Source organism: Lontra canadensis, unplaced genomic scaffold (genome assembly GCF_010015895.1).
Source record: "Lontra canadensis isolate GAN:19392208 unplaced genomic scaffold, GSC_riverotter_1.0 scaffold17, whole genome shotgun sequence".
Classification (NCBI taxonomy): domain Eukaryota; kingdom Metazoa; phylum Chordata; class Mammalia; order Carnivora; family Mustelidae; genus Lontra; species Lontra canadensis.
This window is the reverse complement of record NW_022631011.1, coordinates 10,556,746-10,576,088: the sequence shown is the minus strand read 5'-3', so window position 1 is coordinate 10,576,088 and position 19,343 is coordinate 10,556,746. Positions and strand designations below refer to the sequence as shown.

General features: G+C 43.6%; 1 protein-coding gene across 2 annotated transcripts in view; it reads left to right on the top strand.

Moving 5' to 3' along the window:
* Positions 1-18,979, top strand: part of MOCOS (molybdenum cofactor sulfurase) — a 58,096-nt gene extending 39,117 nt beyond the window's left edge. For both annotated transcript variants that reach the window (XM_032859592.1, XM_032859593.1), the window contains 4 exons: positions 3,315-3,420; positions 6,446-6,584; positions 16,290-16,394; positions 18,788-18,979. In XM_032859592.1, the coding sequence (XP_032715483.1) occupies positions 3,315-3,420; positions 6,446-6,584; positions 16,290-16,394; positions 18,788-18,919 (482 nt within the window). In that variant the 3' untranslated portion in view covers positions 18,920-18,979. The remainder of the gene's footprint in view (positions 1-3,314; positions 3,421-6,445; positions 6,585-16,289; positions 16,395-18,787) is intronic.
* Positions 18,980-19,343: the final 364 nt, after the last annotated feature.

The following is a 19,343-nucleotide window of genomic DNA, read 5'->3' as shown; positions in this document are numbered from 1 at the left end:
GAGACAGGAATTTTTGTAGGCTTTGTTCAGTGCTGCATCCCTGAGGCCCAGAGCAGCATCTGGCACATAGTAGTTGCTCAATAAATACTAGATGTATGGCAGGATGGGTGAGTCATCACCATACTATCGATCTGTGTAGGGATGACCCAGCTTAGTGATTAGCTTCCAGAGAGACTGGCTTGTAATCTGAGTAGCATTTTGACAGTATGGGGCCTGGTGACTGGGTGGAGGACCTGCACAGATGAACCTATGAATCCCTGAAAACATATGGTGGAGAGAGGATTCAAGGGATGTAATCTACTTGCACTTTTAGAAGTGTTGGCAATTTATCATGTCAAAAGTTGTTCAAAAATTTGAGTTGCTGTGCGATGGAGAAGGGAAATAAATGTATGCTCCTCTAATTGAGGAGGGGAACTGGTGGTGTCTGGGCATCGGTGAGCTTAGAGACATGATGAAAGGGGAGAGAGAAATGGGCAGTTCTGTGATCAGGGACATGCAAGGAGTGGGACTCAACAGGACCAGGGCCACCATAGAAATGAGCTGATGGAATAACTCTGATCATTCCTAGTGCCTTCTGTCTACCTGGGGCTCAGGTTGATCCTCAGGAGGATGGCTAGGATCATGAAATGGGTTGTGGCCCTTTGAGATCTAAGTTTACAGGCAATGGCTTACTGGTAGAAAGTGACACTAACATAAAGGTCACAATAAAGATCTCTTCCAAGGGCACGGGTGTGGAGGGGACATCCTCTACACCTGGAGTGAGTCGAGGAGGGCTTCAGGGAGGAGGGAACTTGGGAGCTGCATCTTAACATGAGATAAGAGTTTTCTAGGCAGAGAGAGGCACGAAGGTTAGTCCGGAGCAGAATGGCAGGGCTTGGCATTTCATGGGCCCAGTGAAGGGTTTAGGAGTGCTGAAAGTGGGTAGGGGCACCCTGGGGCAGAGCTGGGTAGAAGAGATGACTGTTTGGCTGAAGAGTCAGTGAGAACTATCTTGTGTTGGGGGCACTCAGTGACGAACTCTGAACTGAGGAGTTTCATGATGCCACATGTGTTAGAAAGAGTCTTGGCACCATGTGACGGCTGCATCAGAGAGCGGGGTGAGGGGAGCGCAGGGCAGGAGGGGAGGCAGGAGGTGGCAGTGAATGTCCTAGGGGGAGATGGGGACCTGGCTGAGGTGAAGGTAGGTGCAGAGGGAAATCTGTCCCCTGCATGATACAGTGCCAGGGAGTGTCAGCTAGAGAATGTTAAACTTCATGGATGCCATTATGGTAGAGAAGTCTCTGACAGGCTAGGGCTTTGAACATTTTTAGGTTGGTACACCTGAGAGGAACTTTATTAGAGTTACCCTAATTCCTTGTACATTTTTAAATTGTCATCTAAATTGGCCAGTAGAATCTCAGTATTCAGTGTTTTGATCCTCAAGAATTCATTTAAAAAGTTATGTATGAGCATACTTTGTTTTAATTGGTCAGAAATTTTCTTTCTTTCCTTTTCCTTCTTCAACTTGTATTTCCATTTGACTTCCTTGACAGAATTATATTTTATTGTTATATATTTCATACCTGAAAATCCTTCCTTGGGGCACCTGGGTGGCTCAGATGGTTAAGCGTCTGCCTTCGGCTCAGGTTATGATCCCAGGGTCCTGGGCTTCTGGTCCTCCTCAAGGCCCCTCATTCCATCGTTCTGGGGAAGTCAGCCATCCCTGTCTCCCTCCCATCTCTCTTTCTCTAAATGTTACCTCCAGGTATTTTTTGCTGGACCAACTTCCTCCTTCCTTCCTCCCTTTCTTTCTTTCTAAAAGATTTTATTTATTTTTATTTTAGTTATTTGACAGAGAGAGAGACAGCGAGAGAGGGAGCACAAGCAGGGGAGTAGGAAATGGAGAAGGAGGCTTCCTGCTGAGCAAGGAGCCCAATGTGGGGCTCGATCCTAGGACCCTGGGATCAAGACCTGAGCCAAAGGCAGATGCTTAACCACTGAGCCACCCAGGTGCCTCTGGACAAATTTCACTTCACTATTTTATTATTATCTGTCCCCCCGCCGCAGTATTATTAACAGAGTGTTCTAAGGGGAGCCTGGGTGGCGCAGAGGGTTAAGCCTTTGCCTTCAGCTCAGGTCATGATCTCATAGTCCCGGGATTGAGCCCTGCATGGGAGGGGGGGGTGTCTCTGCTCAGCAGGGAGTCTGCTACCCCCGCCCCGCCTACTTGTGATCTCTGTCTGTCAAATAAATAAATAAAATCTTAAAAAAAAACCAATAACAGAGTGTTCTAAGAGCTCATTTTCTTTCTGTTTCTGAGAGGTTTGAGTGATGCTTAGAACATTTTTATTATTTCCAGGGCATCATTTCTTTTCCTTTGTAGAAATAGTGTCTTCTTTTTAAAAATGCAAGCTAATGGAAGCATGATTCATTTGCATTCCAAGAAAACAACTCTTCTTTTTAAATTTATTTCAACTTTTTATTGAGGTGTAAGTGACATGTAACATTATATTAGTTTCAGATGTACAACATGATGACTTGATATTTGTATATATGGAGAAACGATCACCACGATAAGTCTGGTTAACATCTGTCACCATATTTAGTTACACATTTTTTTCTTGTGATGAGAACTTTTAAGATTTACTCTCTTAGCAACTTTCAAATATGTCGTACAGTATTATTAACTACAGTCACCATGGTGTACGTTATATCCCCATGATGTATTTATTTTATAACTAGAAGCTTGTATCTTTTGACTCCGTTTACCCGTCTTGCCCACCCCTATCCCCTGCCGCTGGTAACCACCTGTCTGTTCTCTGTATCTATGAGTTTCTTTTCTTTTCTTTTCTTTTCTGTTTTGTTTTGGTTTTTTTTTTGTTTGTTTGTTTCAGATTCCACATACAGTGAGCTCATACAGCATCTCTGTCTAACTTATTTCAGTTAGCGTAATGCCTTCAAGGTCCATCCCTGTTGTCACAAATGGCAAGACTTCATTTTTAAAAAAAAGATTTTATTTATTTATTCATTTTAGAGAGAGAATGAGTGAGGGGCAGAGCAGAGGGGGAGGGAGAGAATTGCCAGCAGAGAGATGCTGGGCTCCATCGCACGACACTGAGACCATGACCTGAGCCAAAACCAAGAGTCGGGTGCTTAACCAACTGCATCACCCAAGCGCCCCAAGATTTCATTCCTTTTTATAGCTGAGTAATATTTTGTGTGTGTGTGTGTGTGTGTGTGTGTGTGTGCGCGCGCGCGCACGGTTATCACATCTTCTTTATCCATTTATCCATCGAAGGATACTTACACTGTTTAAAATACTTCGTCACTTTTAGATCAGTCTGCTGGCACAACAGCCACCCTTTCTCTGGTGAACGAAGCGCAGTATTTGCTGATAAACAGATCTAGTGTTCTGGAGCTCCAGCAGCAGTTAAATGCCAGGTAAGGTCCTTTGCCTGAGGAACAGCAGACAGGTGTAACCCCTTGACTCTGGTATGAGTCTGGCACCCTGCTGGGGAGTCCTGGAGTCCCGGTGAGAGACGGAGTCCCCGGGAAATCACAAAGCCCTTTTGTCCGGTTCCCACGTCTCTCCTGATGCCTTCATGGTGCTTAGTCAACCCCAATTCTTATTTTTCAATCAGTCTATTTCTTCACATTTGTTGTAATTGAATTGGACTTGACCCCATTTCATTTCAGGCCCACCCTCCCACTACTCCCTGTCCCCTAGGAGCCTTGCCCTAATTCCACAGTCATTTTGAGTGGAAAGAAGAGGGATTATGGAAGCTTTTAGAGTTGTAGCTCTAGATGCTGTTTCCCCGTATTGTCAGACAGAACCGGCACCACTGCCTGTCTCTGCCCACCTAGTGATTACCAAAGGCCCTGGCGTGTTAGCGGGTCAGCTCTAGAAAGGGTTCATTTAACTCTCTTCATTGTTCTTTAAAGGACATTGAAGTCCCAAGGGAATCAGACCATGAGGGCAAAAAAAATCAGCCCATTGCTATGGGAGAGCTGGGACCAGCTGCTTGTCCTTAGTCCATAGGCCAGGAGAGCTGTCACCTGTCACCACGAGCTGGGGATCCTATGACTCTCACATGCCCTGTGGTCCTGGGCACGTGTGTGCATGCTCATAAGCATGTACTGATACAGCTTAATAAAAATGACACAGATGCACTGTTTGTCGTAATTCCTCTTTATAGTCATTGGCAAAACCACACAACAGAGTTCCCCGGCCATGGCCCAGCTCGCCCTCCTTGGGTACAGAAGTTTGATGCAGTGGCAGGATCCCTGGCTGTTCACAAAGATGTCCCGGCACCATGTGACATTCCTCCTCAGGTCCCTAGAGCCCTGGAGAGAGCAGGGCAGTGGTTGTCTGGGATTTGTGGTATGCAAAACTAGGAGGTAGAGACAGGCTTGCTGCAGTCCTGGTTCCTACCAGGAGGGGACCATACTTCCTGGTTGAATGTAGGGCTGGGGAGCAGGAAGTGGGTGGGACAGGGAGGAGGTAGGAGGACCAGCCTGTTTCTAGAACCTGGGAGGGTCACTTGGGACTCTCTGGTTGGTGTCTCTGTTCTACTTTCAAATTTGATAGACTCTATAATCCATATGCTGACCGCAATAGCGTTTGAACATAAAATTTTTCCTTTCACAAAGCACAAAAGGAACTGTAACTTGGAAGGTAAATCCAGAATCAAAGGATTTTAGGACTGGAAAGTACGAGCCCTTACATTTCAGATGAGGAAACCATCCTCTTTGGTCATGGGAGTCACATGCAGTATCAAAACTAGATGGGGTTCTCCTGGCTCCTGGCTTTTCACACACCATTCCCTGCTCGGGGAGGGGATGGTGATGTAGCCTTATCCTCCACCAGAGCCTTTCAGGTTCTGTTTCCAGGGAAAATGCCAACCCTACTTAAGAATTCTGCCCCACCCCCCAACTTAAAAGATTTTGTTATTGAAGCACAACAGAGCACAAAATCGTGAGCCCATAGCTCAGTGAATTTTTACAGATGTATAAGCCCATTTAACCACCACCCAGATCAAGTAGAGAATATTTCTAGTAAACCAGAAACCTTCCTCGTATCCCCTCCTAGTCAGCCCTGCAAAGGTCACTGGTATTCTGATTTTGTTCACCACAGTTTCACCCGTTCTCGAATCTGATATAACGGGATCGTACAGTGTGCTCTTTTGTTGAAGTTTTCAGAGGCTTTTTTTTTCAGTGCTTTTTCCCTTGGGGGAAGGGGTGCTTGGAGGCTCCGAAAGTCATTTTATGGGGGCCTCATGGCAGTAAACAAAAATTGTAAACAAGAGTTACAAAAATTTAAATTAAATTTCATTAAAATAACTAATAAAAAGTTATTTTAACTTATACGCTAGTTAAAACTGCAAACAGGCTGGAAGCTAGAAAGTAAATTTGTTTTTATTGAGCTATAATTGATATACACTATTATATTAGCTTCAGGTATATAATATAATGATTCAATATTTATATGTATTGAGAAACAATCCCCACAATAAGTTTGCTTAACATCTGCCCCCATATGTAGTTGATAATTCTTTTTTTAAATTATTTTTTATTATTTTTTTAAAGATTTTATTTATTTATTTGACAGAGAGAGATCACAAGTAGACAGAGAGGCAGGCAGAGACAGAGAGAGAGAGGGAAGCAGGCTCCCTGCTGAGCAGAGAGCCCGATGCAGGGCTCGATCCCAGGACCCTGAGATCATGACCCGAGCCGAAGACAGCGGCTTAACCCACTGAGCCACCCAGGCACCCCTGTAGTTGATAATTCTTTTTCTTGTGATGGGAGCTTTTAAGATTTTCTCTTAGCAACTTCCAAATATGCAGCACAGTGTTAATAACTATGGTCATCATGCTGTAGGTTACATCCCTGTGACATAGGTATTTTATGTTTGGAAGCTTGTATCTTTCGACTCCCTTCACCCATTTTGCCTGCTCCCACCCCCGCCTCTGGTAACTACCAGTCTGTCCTCTGTGGGGAATGTATTTGCTGTTGCTTTGTGATGTTCTAATATCCAAAAAGAGTATGAGCTCTTGGAACATTATAGGTCCTTGGTAATTAAGCCTATCGATGCCCCCTAAACGCCTCGTCCAGACTCACCCTGTAGAATGGGTATTTATATAGAAGCTGGTTCACTTGACCCCCGGTCACTTGGTTTCCAGAGTCCTTCATCTCTTCAGCTAAGATCTACTCACCCTTGCCACCAGCTCTAGGAGGCCTGTCCATGGAGGTGAGACTATCTCCCAGGGGACACCCTCAAGGTCTGTTTAACAGACGATGTCTGTTGGCCTTCCACTTGTGGTAGAAGCTTTTTCTGATCATCTAGGCTTCAGGCCAGAGGACAGTTGGTGAAGTCAGGCATCGAGTGCTAGAAATGTTGGACAATTAAAACAGTGCAATTATCCATTCCTCCCCACTCCCTGCCCCCCCCCCGATATGTCTTAAACAGTGATGAGAATGGAAAGGAGGAATTGTTCCCAATGGAAGACCTCATCTCACGGTTCCGTGCCAATATTATTACCAACGGAACAAGGGCTTTTGAAGAAGAGAAGTGGAATGAGATTTCAATTGGTTCCTTGCATTTCCAGGTGAGCTGGGGGAAGTTCGGTTCCTTCCTCAAGGGTTGCGAATGGAAACTGACCTCTATCTGAGGCCAGGAGGGTGGTAGGCGGGAAGCTCTCCCTGGCTTTGACTCTGCCCTGCCAAACTTTAGCAGGAGGATTTGTGACATCTGCATTCTGGGGCTCCCTCTGGAAGGACCTAGGGCTTATTCCCCACGAGGGTGGCAGCAGTCCCTTCCATGGGGCAGAGAAAATATGTAGCGTACTGGTGATCGCGGGCTCAGTGCCTCCTCACTGCATCACTGTGTTTAAGCGTAAACTCTGTTTTCTTAGAATGCTTGTGTCTGTGAGAACTTTATCCTCTTAGAACCTGTTAGACTTTCCTGCCATCTGGGGCTTGTGGAGGAAGACCCAGACACCTGATGGTCCCTTAGTGCCCACGGCCACTCCACCTTCTTCCCTCACTCTGCCTTCTGGCCTTGCCAGCTCTTGTGGAGGAGCTTGTCGTCAGAGGCAAAGCCACGGCCTGCCCTCTCTACCCAGCCTCTGAGTTCCCCAAATCATGTGGGATGGGAGGAAGTCTTAGGCTAAAACCTGCATTCTTCCTTGGAGCCAGTGAGGGCCCCTGAAACTTGAGCCCTCTGACCTGTCCAGTGTCTGGGAGCTCACCCTCCCCTGCCTGCCATACGGCCCTTCTCTCCATTTCCTAAACGTGCCATGCTTCCTGTCTCAGTGCCTTTGCTCCTGCTGTCCCTTCTGCCTGGCATGCTCTTCCTGCAGCCACTTAGGGCCTCCACTCAGATGTCCCCTCCTTGGGAAGGTTCAACTCTCCGTGGCACCTGTGTATGCCTTCAGAGCACACAAGGGGGGTGGCCCAAGTATGTTTTGTTTCCTGCTGTCCCTCTAAAGCCCAGAACAGTCCTGGTCTCAAGACTCAACATGCTCAGGAGCTATTGAGGGAACGAGTAGACAGGAAAGATAAGGAAGAGCTAGGGACAGAAGAATGGGACGTCTGCAGGGAATGTGCTCTGTTCTTAGTGGAGGGTGAAACTATTGTGATAGGAGTGTTATTATTTGATGGTATAAGTGGCTGTCATGGGGCTACCCTGTGTCCCTGCTCTGCATTTGGAAGGAACAGCACTGTAATACCCAGAAAAGCAGGAAACAAGCACCGAAATCTTTACTGAAGAATGTCAGAGGTCTGAGGTTTTGGAGGGCAGTTGAATTGCATGGCACAAAGAAGTCCTAAAGAATTTCTTTTATCCATTTAACTCCCCAAAGTTCCTCTTATCCTGGCAGCCACTCCCCCTTGAAGAAAGCAATCTCTTCTTTGTCTGACATTCACTCCCATAGACCTGTCTCTGGCACCAACCTTCCCCCCTCCCGCCCCCCTCATCCCTGCCTCCCGACCTCCTCTTCTCCTTCTTATTTCCCATTGCTGTGTCCCTGCTGTGTCTTTAAAACACTTGCTCTCACGTATCCTGCCCGATACCAAACAGGCATCAATCTACGGTGTTTGAGAAATGGAGAGAAGGAGGGAGAAATAAAGGGAGAAAAGAAGAAAGTGAAAGAACTTGAACTAGCTTCCTTTCACGGTCACAATGAGTCCTGAAAACAAGAACACCTGTGCCTCTTCAGGTACTGGGGACAGAAAGACAGGAAAGTCTTTTTTTTTTTTTGGTAGGCCTCAAATCTTTATTTTTTCTCTCCTTCCCCCTCTCTCTCCTCACCTCTGTGTGCATGCCCCACATCTGTGAATCTTGTGTGTGGGCACCGTTTCATCGCTTTCCCTCCTGTTTGTTAACTGTGTCCGTCACTCCAGAGTGTGCATACCGTTCCTGAGATGAAGCAGCAGACTAGAAGGATTGCAAAATTTACATAACGAGGACTGACAATTCTGAGCCTTTGATTCGAAAATCTGAGGTGTTTCTTGCTTACTCTCTTAGCCAGGGACCAATCTGTTTGCCTTTTGGCATTTTAGTAGTAATTTTAGGTATTCAGGTCTTTCTTCTTATCCTAGGTGACCTTACAATAAATGGAGTGTTACTAATAAGTATGACAAGACCGTAGGTATGAGTAGGGTGACCCCAAATCCCTTCTAATCCCTAAATCTCCCCAATAAAGGAGATAATACTCCAGACTAAGAATTTTATGTTTCTACCTCCTCCATTTCTCTTGGCTATTTGTGTTCTTACTTTTTTTTTAAATTAACATATAATGTATTATTTGCTTCACGGGTACGGGTCTGTGAATCATCAGGCTTACACACTTCACAGCGCTCACCATAGCACATACCCTCCCCAAAGTCCCTCACCCAGCCACCCTATTCCCCACCCCCACCCCCCAGCCACCCTCAGTTTGTTTCATGAGATCAAGAGTCTCTTATGGTTTGTCTCCCTCCCCAGTCCCATCGTATCATTTTTTCCCTCCCTACCCCCTATGGCCCCAACCCTGCCTCTCAAGTTTATAGGAAAGAGTCTTTAAGAAACTTTCCTGAGATGCTTTGCCTTTTTTTAGGTCACTGCTCTTAATAAACATTCACTAATAAAAGTGAAAATATGCCAGCCCTTTGGCCCAATACTTTCACTGGCAGAAGTCTATTCCATAAAATACAGTCATACAAGTGTGCAGAGCAATATTACAATCTTGCTTATTGTAGTGCTTTTATACATATGAAAAATTGGAGGACACTCTGTGTATCTACAAAAGGGAGATTGGTTAAATAAGTTGTTGCTATATTTATACAATGTAGTCTTGTGTAGGCACTAAAAAGTAGCAACTGTAGTTAGTACTGTGTCTTCTAAAAACTAACTGCTTAAAAGACGTTTGCCGATGCTAGACTGTTGGCAATGCAAAAGATTTAGCACATCTCTTTTGGAAAGTAATTTTTCCCTGGGGATCATCAAGTCATTAAAACTTTGATACCTGTTGCCTTTATCTTTTTTTTTTTTTTTAAGATTTTATTTATTCATTTGACAGAGAGAGATCACAAGTAGGCAGAGAGGCAGGCAGAGAGAGAGGGGAAAGCAGGCTCCCTGCTGAGCAGAGAGCCTGATGCAGGGCTGGATCCCAGGACCCTGAGATCACGACCTGAGCCAAAGGCAGCGGCTTAACCCACTGAGCCACCCAGGTGCCCTGTTGCCTTTATCTTTAGGGTAAATTTAGAATCTCATTTAAAGAGACCGATGCTAAAAAATATTAAATGGCAAAGAAGGTTATGTGGATTAAGACCTTTATCACAATATCAGTGAAAAGAGCAAAGAATTAGAAACTGTTCACATGGCTTCATAGCATAATTGGGAACATGGAATGCCAGGCATCATGGCAAAGCCCAAGAATGGGGTCGTCTCTGAGTATAGACATGGGAGGGCGTCCAATATGTATTATGAAGTCATGCCAACAGGGAGGGCATGAGGTGGCCTCTAAGAGCCCAGGGAGTGTCCTGCTGTAAGCCAGAGTCCAGAGCAAACTTACAGCCTTGCTAGCAGCTGCTTGCCTCTGGGGACAGAGAGGGAGGCCACTGCTGAGTGCTTTCTCTTCTAATGTTTTTTTAAGATTTTATTTATTTATTTGAAAGAGAGTGAGAAAGCACACACAGCAGGGAGCAACAGGCAGAGGGAGAGGAAGAAGCGGGATCCCCATCGGGCAGGGAGTCCCATGCTGGGCTCAATCCTGCTACCCCATTCCCCGGGATCATGACCTGAGCCGAAGGCAGACGTTTAACCAACTGAACCACCCAGGAGCTCCTCTTCTTAACTCTTCTGTGTCATTTGAGTTATTTTTCAAAGAACATGTATCCTTGTAAACAATTTTTTAAAAAAGATTTTATTTATTTGACAGACAGAGATTACAAGTAGGCAAAGATGCAGGCAGAGAGAGAGGAGGAAGCAGGCTCCCTGCTGAGCAAAGAGCCTGATGTGGGGTTCGATTCCAGAACCCTGGGATCATGACCTGAGCCAAAGGCAGAGGCTTTAACCCACTGAGCCACCCAGGTGCCCCATTGTAAACAATTAAAAAAAAAAATCCCAATGGATAAAAGAGTACTAGAAAAAAAAAAGCTTAAAAATGACAATGTTTTAAGAAAATTGATTTCTTTGTCTTGGTGTTGTAAAGAAGTACCTGGAAAATATCTTTCTTTCTGCCAGTTTGAGAAACTGTTTTAAGAGAGTCTTTTTACCAAAGTGACAGGATTTTTACTTGAAGTGTTGTCTGTTGGATGGGGCCCCCGGGTCCAGGGCTGGTGGGACATCCCTTCTGTGGGACATCTCCTCCTCCTCCTCCTCCTCCTCCTCCTCCTTCTTCCTCCCCCTCCTCCTCCTCCTCCTCTTCCTCCTCCTCCTCCTCCTCCTTCTTCTTCTCCTCCTCCTCCTCCTCCTCCTCCTTCTCCTTCTCCTTCTTCTCCTTCTTCTCCTTCTCCTTCTTCTTCTCCTTCCTCCTCCTCCTCCTCCCCCTCCTCCTCCTCCTCCTCCTCCTCCTCTTCCTCTTCTTCTTTTTCTTCTTCTTCTTCTTCTTCTTCTTGTTCTTTCTTCTTCTTCCTTTTTTTTTTTAAATTAACATATAATGTATTATTAGCCCCAGGGATACAGGTCTGTGAATCATCAGGCTTACACACTTCACAGCACTCAACATAGCACATACCCTCCCCAGTATCCATCACCCAGCCACCCTATCCCTCCACCCCACTACCCCCTAGCAACCCTCAGTTTGTTTTGTGAGATTGAGTCTCATGGTTTGTCTCCTTCCTGATCTCATCTTGTTTCATTTTTTTCCTTCCCTACCCCCACAACTGCCAATCCTGCCTTTCAAATTCCACATATCAGAGAGATCATATGATAATTGTCTTTCTCTGAATAACTTATTTCACTCAGCATAATACCCTCTAGTTCCATCGACATCTTTGCAAATGGCAAGATTTCGTTTCTTTTGATGGCTGCATACTATTCCATTGTGTGTGTGTGTGTACACACACACACACACACACACACACACACATATATATATATATATATATATACACATATATACCATATCTTCTTTATCCATTCATCTGTTGATGGACATCTAGGTTCTTTCCATATTTGTTTGGCTATCGTGGACATTGCTGCTGTAAACATTGGGGTGCACGTGTCCCTTCAGATCACTACATTTGTATCTTTAGGGTAAATACCCAGTAGTGCGATTGCTGGATTGTAGGGTAGCTCTATTTTCAACTTTTTGAAGAACCTCCATGCTGTTTTCCAGGGTGGCTGTACCAGCCTGCATTCCCACCAACAGTGTAGGAGGGTTCCCCTTTCTCCGCATCACCAACGCCTGTTGTTTCCTGACTGGTTAATTTTAGCCATTCTGACTGGTGTGAGGTGGTTATCTCATTGTGGTTTTGATTTGTATTTCCCGGATGCCAAGTGATATTGAACACATTTTCATGAGTCTGTTGGCCATCTGGATGTCTTTTTTGCAGAAATGTCTGTTCATGTCTTCTGCCCATTTCTTGATTGGATTATTTGTTCTTTGGGTGTTGAGTTTGATAAGTTTTTCATATATTTTGGATACTAGCCCTTTATTTGATATGTCATTTGCAAATATCTCCTCCCATTTTTCAGATGTCTTTTGGTTTTGTTGACTGTTTCCTTTGCTATGCAAAAACCTTGGATCTTGATGAAATCCCAATAGTTCATTTTTGCCCTTGCTTCCCTTGCCCTTGGCGATGTTTCCAGGAAGAAATTGCTGTGGCTGAGGTTGAAGAGCTTGCTGCCTGTGTTCTCCTCAAGGATTTTGATGGATTCCTGTTTCACATTGAGGTCTTTCATCCATTTTGAGTCTATTTTTGTGTGCGGTGTAAGGAAATGGTCCAGTTTCATTCTGTGTGTGGCTGTCCAATTTTCCCAACACTATTTGTTGAAGAGACTGTCTTTGTTCCATTGGACATTCTTTCCTGCTTTGTCAAAGATTAATTGACCATAGAGTTGAGGGTCTATTTCTGGGCTCTCTATTCTGTCCCATTGATCTATGTGTCTGTTTTTGTGCCAGTACCATACTGTCTTGATGATTATAGCTTTGTGATAGAGCTTGAAGTTTGGAATTGTGATGCCACCAACTTTGGTTTTCCTTTTCAACATTCCTCTGGCTATTCAGGGTCTTTTCTGGTTCCATATAAATTTTAGGATTATTTGTTCCATTTCTTTGAAAAAAATGGATGGGACTTTGATAGGGATTGCATTAAATGTATAGATTGCTTTAGGTAGCATAGACATTTTCACAATATTTGTTCTTCCAATCCATGAGCATGGAACATTTTTCCATTTCTTTGTGTCTTCCTCAATTTTTTCCTGAGTACTTTATACTTTTTTGAGTACAGATTCTTGGCCTCTTTGGTTAGGTTTATTCCTAGGTATCTTATGGTTTTGGGTGCAATTGTAAATGGAATTGACTCCTTAATTTCTCTTTCTTCTGTCTTGTTGTTGGTATATATAAATGCAACTGATTTCTGTGCATTGATTTTATATCCTGCCACTTCACTGAATTCCTGTATGAGTTCTAGCAGTTTTAGAATCTAGTCTTTTAGGTTTTTCACATAAAGTGTCATATCATCTGCAAAGAGTGAGAGTTTGACTTCTTCTTTGCCAATTTGGATGCTTTTAATTTCTTTTTGTTGTCCAATTGCTGAGGCTAGGACTTCTAGTACTATGTTGAATAGCAGTGGTGATAGTGGACATCCCTGCCGTATTCCTGATCTTAGTGGAAAAGCTCTCAGTTTTTTCCCATTGAGAATGATATTCGCTGTGGGTTTTTCATAGATGTCTTTGATGATATTGAGGTATATACCCTCTATTCCTACACTTTGAAGAGGTTTTTTTTTTTTAATTTTATTGATTTGTTTGATAGATCACAAGTGGGCAGAGAGGCAGGCAGAGAGAGAGGGAGAAGCAGTCTCCCTGCTGAGCAGAGAGCCCAATGTGGGGCTCGATCCCAGGACCCTGAGATCATGACCTGAGCCAAAGGCAGCGGCTCAACCCACTGAGCCACCCAGGCACCCCTGAAGAGTTTTGATCAAGAAAGGATGCTGTACTTTGTGAAATGCTTTTTCAGCATCTATTGAGGGTATCATATGGTTCTTGTTCTTTCTTTTATTGATGTATTGTATCACATTGATTGACTTGTGGATATTGAACCAACCTTGTAGCCCAAGAATAAATCCCATTTGGTTGTGATGAATAATCCTTTTAATGTACTGTTGGATCCTATTGGCTAGTATTTTGGTGAGAATTTTTACATCCGTGTTCATCAGGGATATTGGTCTGTAATTCTCCTTTTTGATGGGGTCTTTGTCTGATGTGGGGATCAAGGTAATGCTGGCCTCATAAAATGAGTTTGGAAGTTTTCCTTCCATTTCTATTTTTTGGAGCAGTTTCAGATGGATAGGTATTAATCTGCTTTAAATGTCTGGTGGAATTCCCCTGGGAAGCTGAATGGCCCCGGACTCTTGTTTATTGGGAGATTTTTGATGACTGCTTCAATCTCATTACTGGTTATGGGTCTGTTCAGGTTTTCTGTTTTTTCCTGGTTCAGTTATGGTAGTTTATATGTCTCTAGGAATGCATAATTTCTTCCAGATTGTCAAAGTTGCTGGCATATAGTTGCTCATAATATGTTCTTATAATTGTTTGTACTTCTTTGGTGTTGGTTGTGATCTCTCCTCTATCATTCATGATTTTATTAATTTGGGTCCCTACTCTTTTCTTTTTGATAAGTCTGGCCAGGGGTTTATCAATCTTATTAATTCTTTCAAAGAACCAGCTCCTAGTTTCGTTGATCTGTTCTACCATTCTTTTGGTTTTTATTTTACTGATTTCTGCTCTGATCTTTATTATTTCTCTTCTCTTGCTGGGTTTAGGCTTTCTTTGCTGTTCTTTCTCCAGCTCCTTTAGGTATAGGGTTAGGTTGTGTACTTGAGACCTTGTTTCTTGAGAAAGGCTTGTATATAATATATATATATATATATATATATATATATATATATATATATTTATATATATATATATAAATATATATATATAATCTATATGCTTTCCTCTCAGGACTGCCTTTGCTGGGGACATCTCTTCTGGGTCATGGCTCAGCAGCCTCAGAGGGGTCCTGGCCTGGGAATCATAATATTCTAGGCAGAGAAAATAGAATGTTCTGTCCTTGATCCTGGAGGGTTTAGTCTTCTGATCTTATGGAAGTCTTATTCCATCTGAGGGATTCTTATGTATAATCATGAGAGCTTCCACGTTTGAGCATGACTAAGTGCCAGGTCTGGACTTTGCATCCTAGAAATAGTATCTCGAATCCTCACCGAATCAAGCTAAGGGGCTGGATGATGAAATGAGGCTTCGAGAGGTGGTAAGTCTGCCTGGGATCAGGGCCAGTGCTGGGCAGAGCCCCGTACAACACCCCCTCACTGCTTATGGAGGCCTGCGCATCCTGACTTTGGTACCACAGGGAGGTTATATTTCCCCTGGCATGGTGCCCACCAGCCAGAAGGAGAGCAATCAGGACAGGCCAAGACACATCCACATTTAGTTGTTTCTGATTTCAGTGCATACTTGGTGTTTGCCCATGAGTGAGCAGAGATCTGAAGGAGAAAATCAAGTGCCTTTGCCCTTTTTATATGTGCAAAAAAAAAAAAAAAAGAAGCATTTTGTCACTGTTGAGTGCATACTTTCTTTTTTTGTGTTAACATTTATGGGAGATTTTCTCGTTGTGGAGCAATTCATGCTCATGACAGACTAATAGACATTCTACCATATGGTATGACCCCTGTTAAGACACTGTTATATGCATATATATATGAATACACATGTGATTTTGTTTCCTACTTATCTCACTTATAAACATAAATACTTCCCCTTTTATTTCAAGCCCTTTCTAGATTAATTTTAATACCTGCATGATACATACATGGAGTGTGGCCATTCTTCTCTACTGTTTGATGTTTAAGATACTGTTTGATGTTTAAGATACTTCCCCTACTACACATAATGTGAGAATGATCCTTGTACATGAAGCTTTGTTTGTACTTGTGATTCATTTCTTTTCTTTTCTAAAGATTTATTTATTTGAGAGAAAGTGCCTGTACAAGCAGGAGGTGCAGAGGGAGAAGGAGACAGTCTCGAGCAGACTCGGAGCTGAGCATAGAGGCCACATGTGGGGCTCGATCTCATAATCCTGAGATCATGATCTGAGCCAAAACCAAGAGTCAGACACTCAACTGACTCTGCCACCCAGGTGCCCCAGCTGTGGTTCTTTTCTTCTGTGAAATTCCTGGTAGTGAAATTTCTGGGTCAGAGGGTCATGGACACAGTAAGGTTCTTACTGGTGACTCTGTGCTGGGGGCCATGGATGTTTATTTTCTCCTAGTTTACTCTACGATCAGTTAGTTCTTTTCTTCCTGGGAGGATCCAGGAAGAAACCGGAGATAACCATCCAAGATCTGCAACCATTCTTTTCTTTCTCTACAAAGCCCTGAAGCAGCAGGTTTTTAGCTGATGAGCAAACACGGATGATTCCCCAGGACCCTGTGAGGAGGTGCCCCGTTCTGGCTCCTTGCAGTCAGAGTATGAGCCCCCTGTATGAGTGGGGCTGGATTCTGCCTCTTACAACCTGTCCTCTTGCACTCAGCTTCCTCCCTGCCCAGTGGGAATGTCTGGTCACTTTCATGGAAATGTTGTCTTTTCCCTTCTCACCTGCCAGGTTTCAGGGCCTTGTCACAGATGCCAGATGATTTGCATCGACCAGCAAACAGGGCAGCGAAACCAAAATGTTTTCCAAAAACTTTCCGAGAGTCGCGAGAGAAAGGTAAGCATGATTGCAAGCTATGACGCCTGTTTTAAGATCCTGGCTTGTTATCCACACCAGAACTGTAGTTCCAAGTAATAGTGCTGAGTACATTTTAGAAGTGGGAAGACCTGGGGTGCCTGGGTGGCTCAGTGGGTTAAAGCCTCTGCCTTCAGCTCGGGTCATGATCCCAGAGTCCTGCGATTGAGCCCCGTATCGGGCTCTTTGCTCGGCAGGGATCCTGCTTTTTCCTCTCTCTCTCTCTCTAACTGCCTTTCTACCTACTTGTGATCTCTACCTGTCAAATAAATAAATACAATCTTAAAAAAAAAAAAAAAAAGAAGTGGGAAGACCTTCTACCCCTGATGGGCTACCATTAAGATTCTGACCTCTTCCACGGTGCCATCTTGTTTTTCCTTTCCCTCCATTTCCTTACCTTTTTGAGTCTTATAATGTGTATTTTTGGTATTCTCAAATTTCAGTGAAGAAATATGGGGTATAAATAAGAAATGAGTAAATAAGCAAAGTAATTTTATTGTCTTGATCATTATTTTCTTCACCACAGATGTCTCATGAGCATAAAATGCCCTCTAGTGAGTAGAGTAGCTGCACAGACAAATTCAGTAAATTTCACTCTCAGAAGCCCTGTAAGATGTCTTCTTGAGGTTTCCTATGACCCAATGTTGTTTTCATGGATGCCAGATGATAGAAACTGAACTACTAACAGACTGATTCTTTAGGAAGAGCTATGTCTAGGCTAGTACTTTCTGTTTTGTTTGTTTGTTTGTTTTGTTTTGTTTTGTTTTGTTTTGTTTTTTTGCCAAGAATTCTAGGAAGCCAGGTAAGCAGTCAGGCTGCATGGAGCCTTTCTTGAACATTAACTGAAATAATGTAAATATTATTCTCTCTCCAGTAATAAATTAAAAGATTAACTCACAGTAAAATGTTCTGCCCTGTTTCCTGTGTTTGTTTTATAGAATGTTTGTTTCATAGTATATAACTTTGTTGGTTTCATAGTATATAACTGCCACAGTCTCCCTGTGGATGCAGGATAGATATGGTCTGCACTCGAGTATTTTACCAAGTGTCTGTCTGCTCAGTGGAAACAGATTATGTCACCTGGGGGCGTGGGGACCTTGAGGCTGCACCATGTAAGGTGCCTGGGGAGGGGATGGGTGGGCCCAAATACTGTGGGGCATGGAAGGAAATAGTACTTCTTAGAATCACGGTAATTCTCATGTGCACACATCTTTTTTTTTTTTTTTAAGTAATTTTTGGAATAATTTTAGATTTACAGATAAAGTGCAAAGAGATTACAGAGAGTTCATGTGTACCCTTCACCTGAATGTGCACAAATCTTTAGGAATTAATTTGGCCTCAGCCCCTAGCCTGAGGCCTAGAATGCGGGGGCATCCAGCTGATGTTATCACAGCAATGGCCGGGTCTGGGAGCACATTGCATGCTACAAAGGGTTCTTACGGCTCTCTTGCATTGATGGCAGACTTGGAGTAGATTCACACAACTCTGTATTTTGGATGTTCCATCTTTATTCGAAAGAGTTTGGAGAATGTAACCTACACCACATTTAAAAAAAAAATCACATCAAAGAAAATGCTGGATTTTGCTGTTATTTTCATAAAATAGTTTTTACCTCAGGGAACAGAGCAGAAATTGGCCTGGCAGAGGTCAGAAGCAGAGAGCGGGTTGCAGGCCCTCCTACTGGAAGCTCTGGGTATATAGGAAGAAGGAAAAAAGGATGGGTCCAGCCATTAACAGGTGTGGTGTAACTGTCAGGAAAGGATAATATGTATGTATGTATGCATTTGTTCAATTTTAAGAAAGAGAGAGCATGTGTACAGATGCATGCAAGCAGGATGTGTGTGTGGTGAGAGGGGCAGAAGGAGAGGGAGACAGAGAATCCCAAGCAGAGTCCACACTCACTGTGGAGCCCCACACAGGGCTTGATCTCACCATCATCACCTGAGCTGAAATCAAGAGTTGGGCATTTAATTGAACCACCCACGGACCCTGGGAAAGGAGATTTTATTTTATTATTATTTTAAAAGATTTTATTTATTTATTTGACGCAGGGAAAGAGCATACAAGCAGGGGGAGTGGGAAAGGGAGAAGCATGCTCCCCACTGAGCAGGGAGCCCCATGTGGGACCTGATCCAAGGACCTGGGGATCATGACCTGAGCCAAAGGCAGACACTTAACCGACTGAGTCACCCAGGAGCCCTGGGAAAGGACATTTTAAATGAGAATCTTTGGTGTCTGAAATTGGGATTCCTGTTTCTCATTATATTCTAGGACATGTCTTTAAAGATTTGACTTGATTTTAATTGAGCATTATTATTTACAAAATTTTTCAACTGCTAAAATAATCTAGTTTGTTGCTGCTGTCTTGTTCACAGGTGAACTTTGGAGTGTACCTGATGCATATGTCTCCGGACTTGTCTTCCCCATGTTTCCTGTCTGTAGGATCTCAGGTGCTCCCTGTGTTGAAAGAAAACGCAGAGCACCATGATTTACCTGCTTCTGACTAACATCAAGAAGTTACCTCCTAAAACGTTTTTTCAGCATAAATTAAAATTTCTCTTTTACAACTCTGACCACTTTTATTCAGATTGGCACATGGCTCAGTAGACCACCATCTTTTGAACAAGGAGAGTTCTCTTGGGAGTAGAGGGAGCTCTTGTCGGCTTCCTCTAACTCCTGCTCTCCCTGTGTGCCCTGCCAGGCTCAGCCTCTGTGCTCCGTGAAGTGAACACAGCCCTAGAGCTGTACTGCACCCAGTAACCTCCCCCTATGTGTTTGAAGTAGGATAACTCTAATTTGATGAGGGCTTTTTTTTTTTTAGATTTTTATTTATTTATTTGAGAGAGAACGAGAGAGAGAGAGAGAGAGAATGAGCAGGGAGGGGGAGGGGCAAAGGGAGAGGGAGAAGCAGACTCCCTGCTGAGTAGGGAC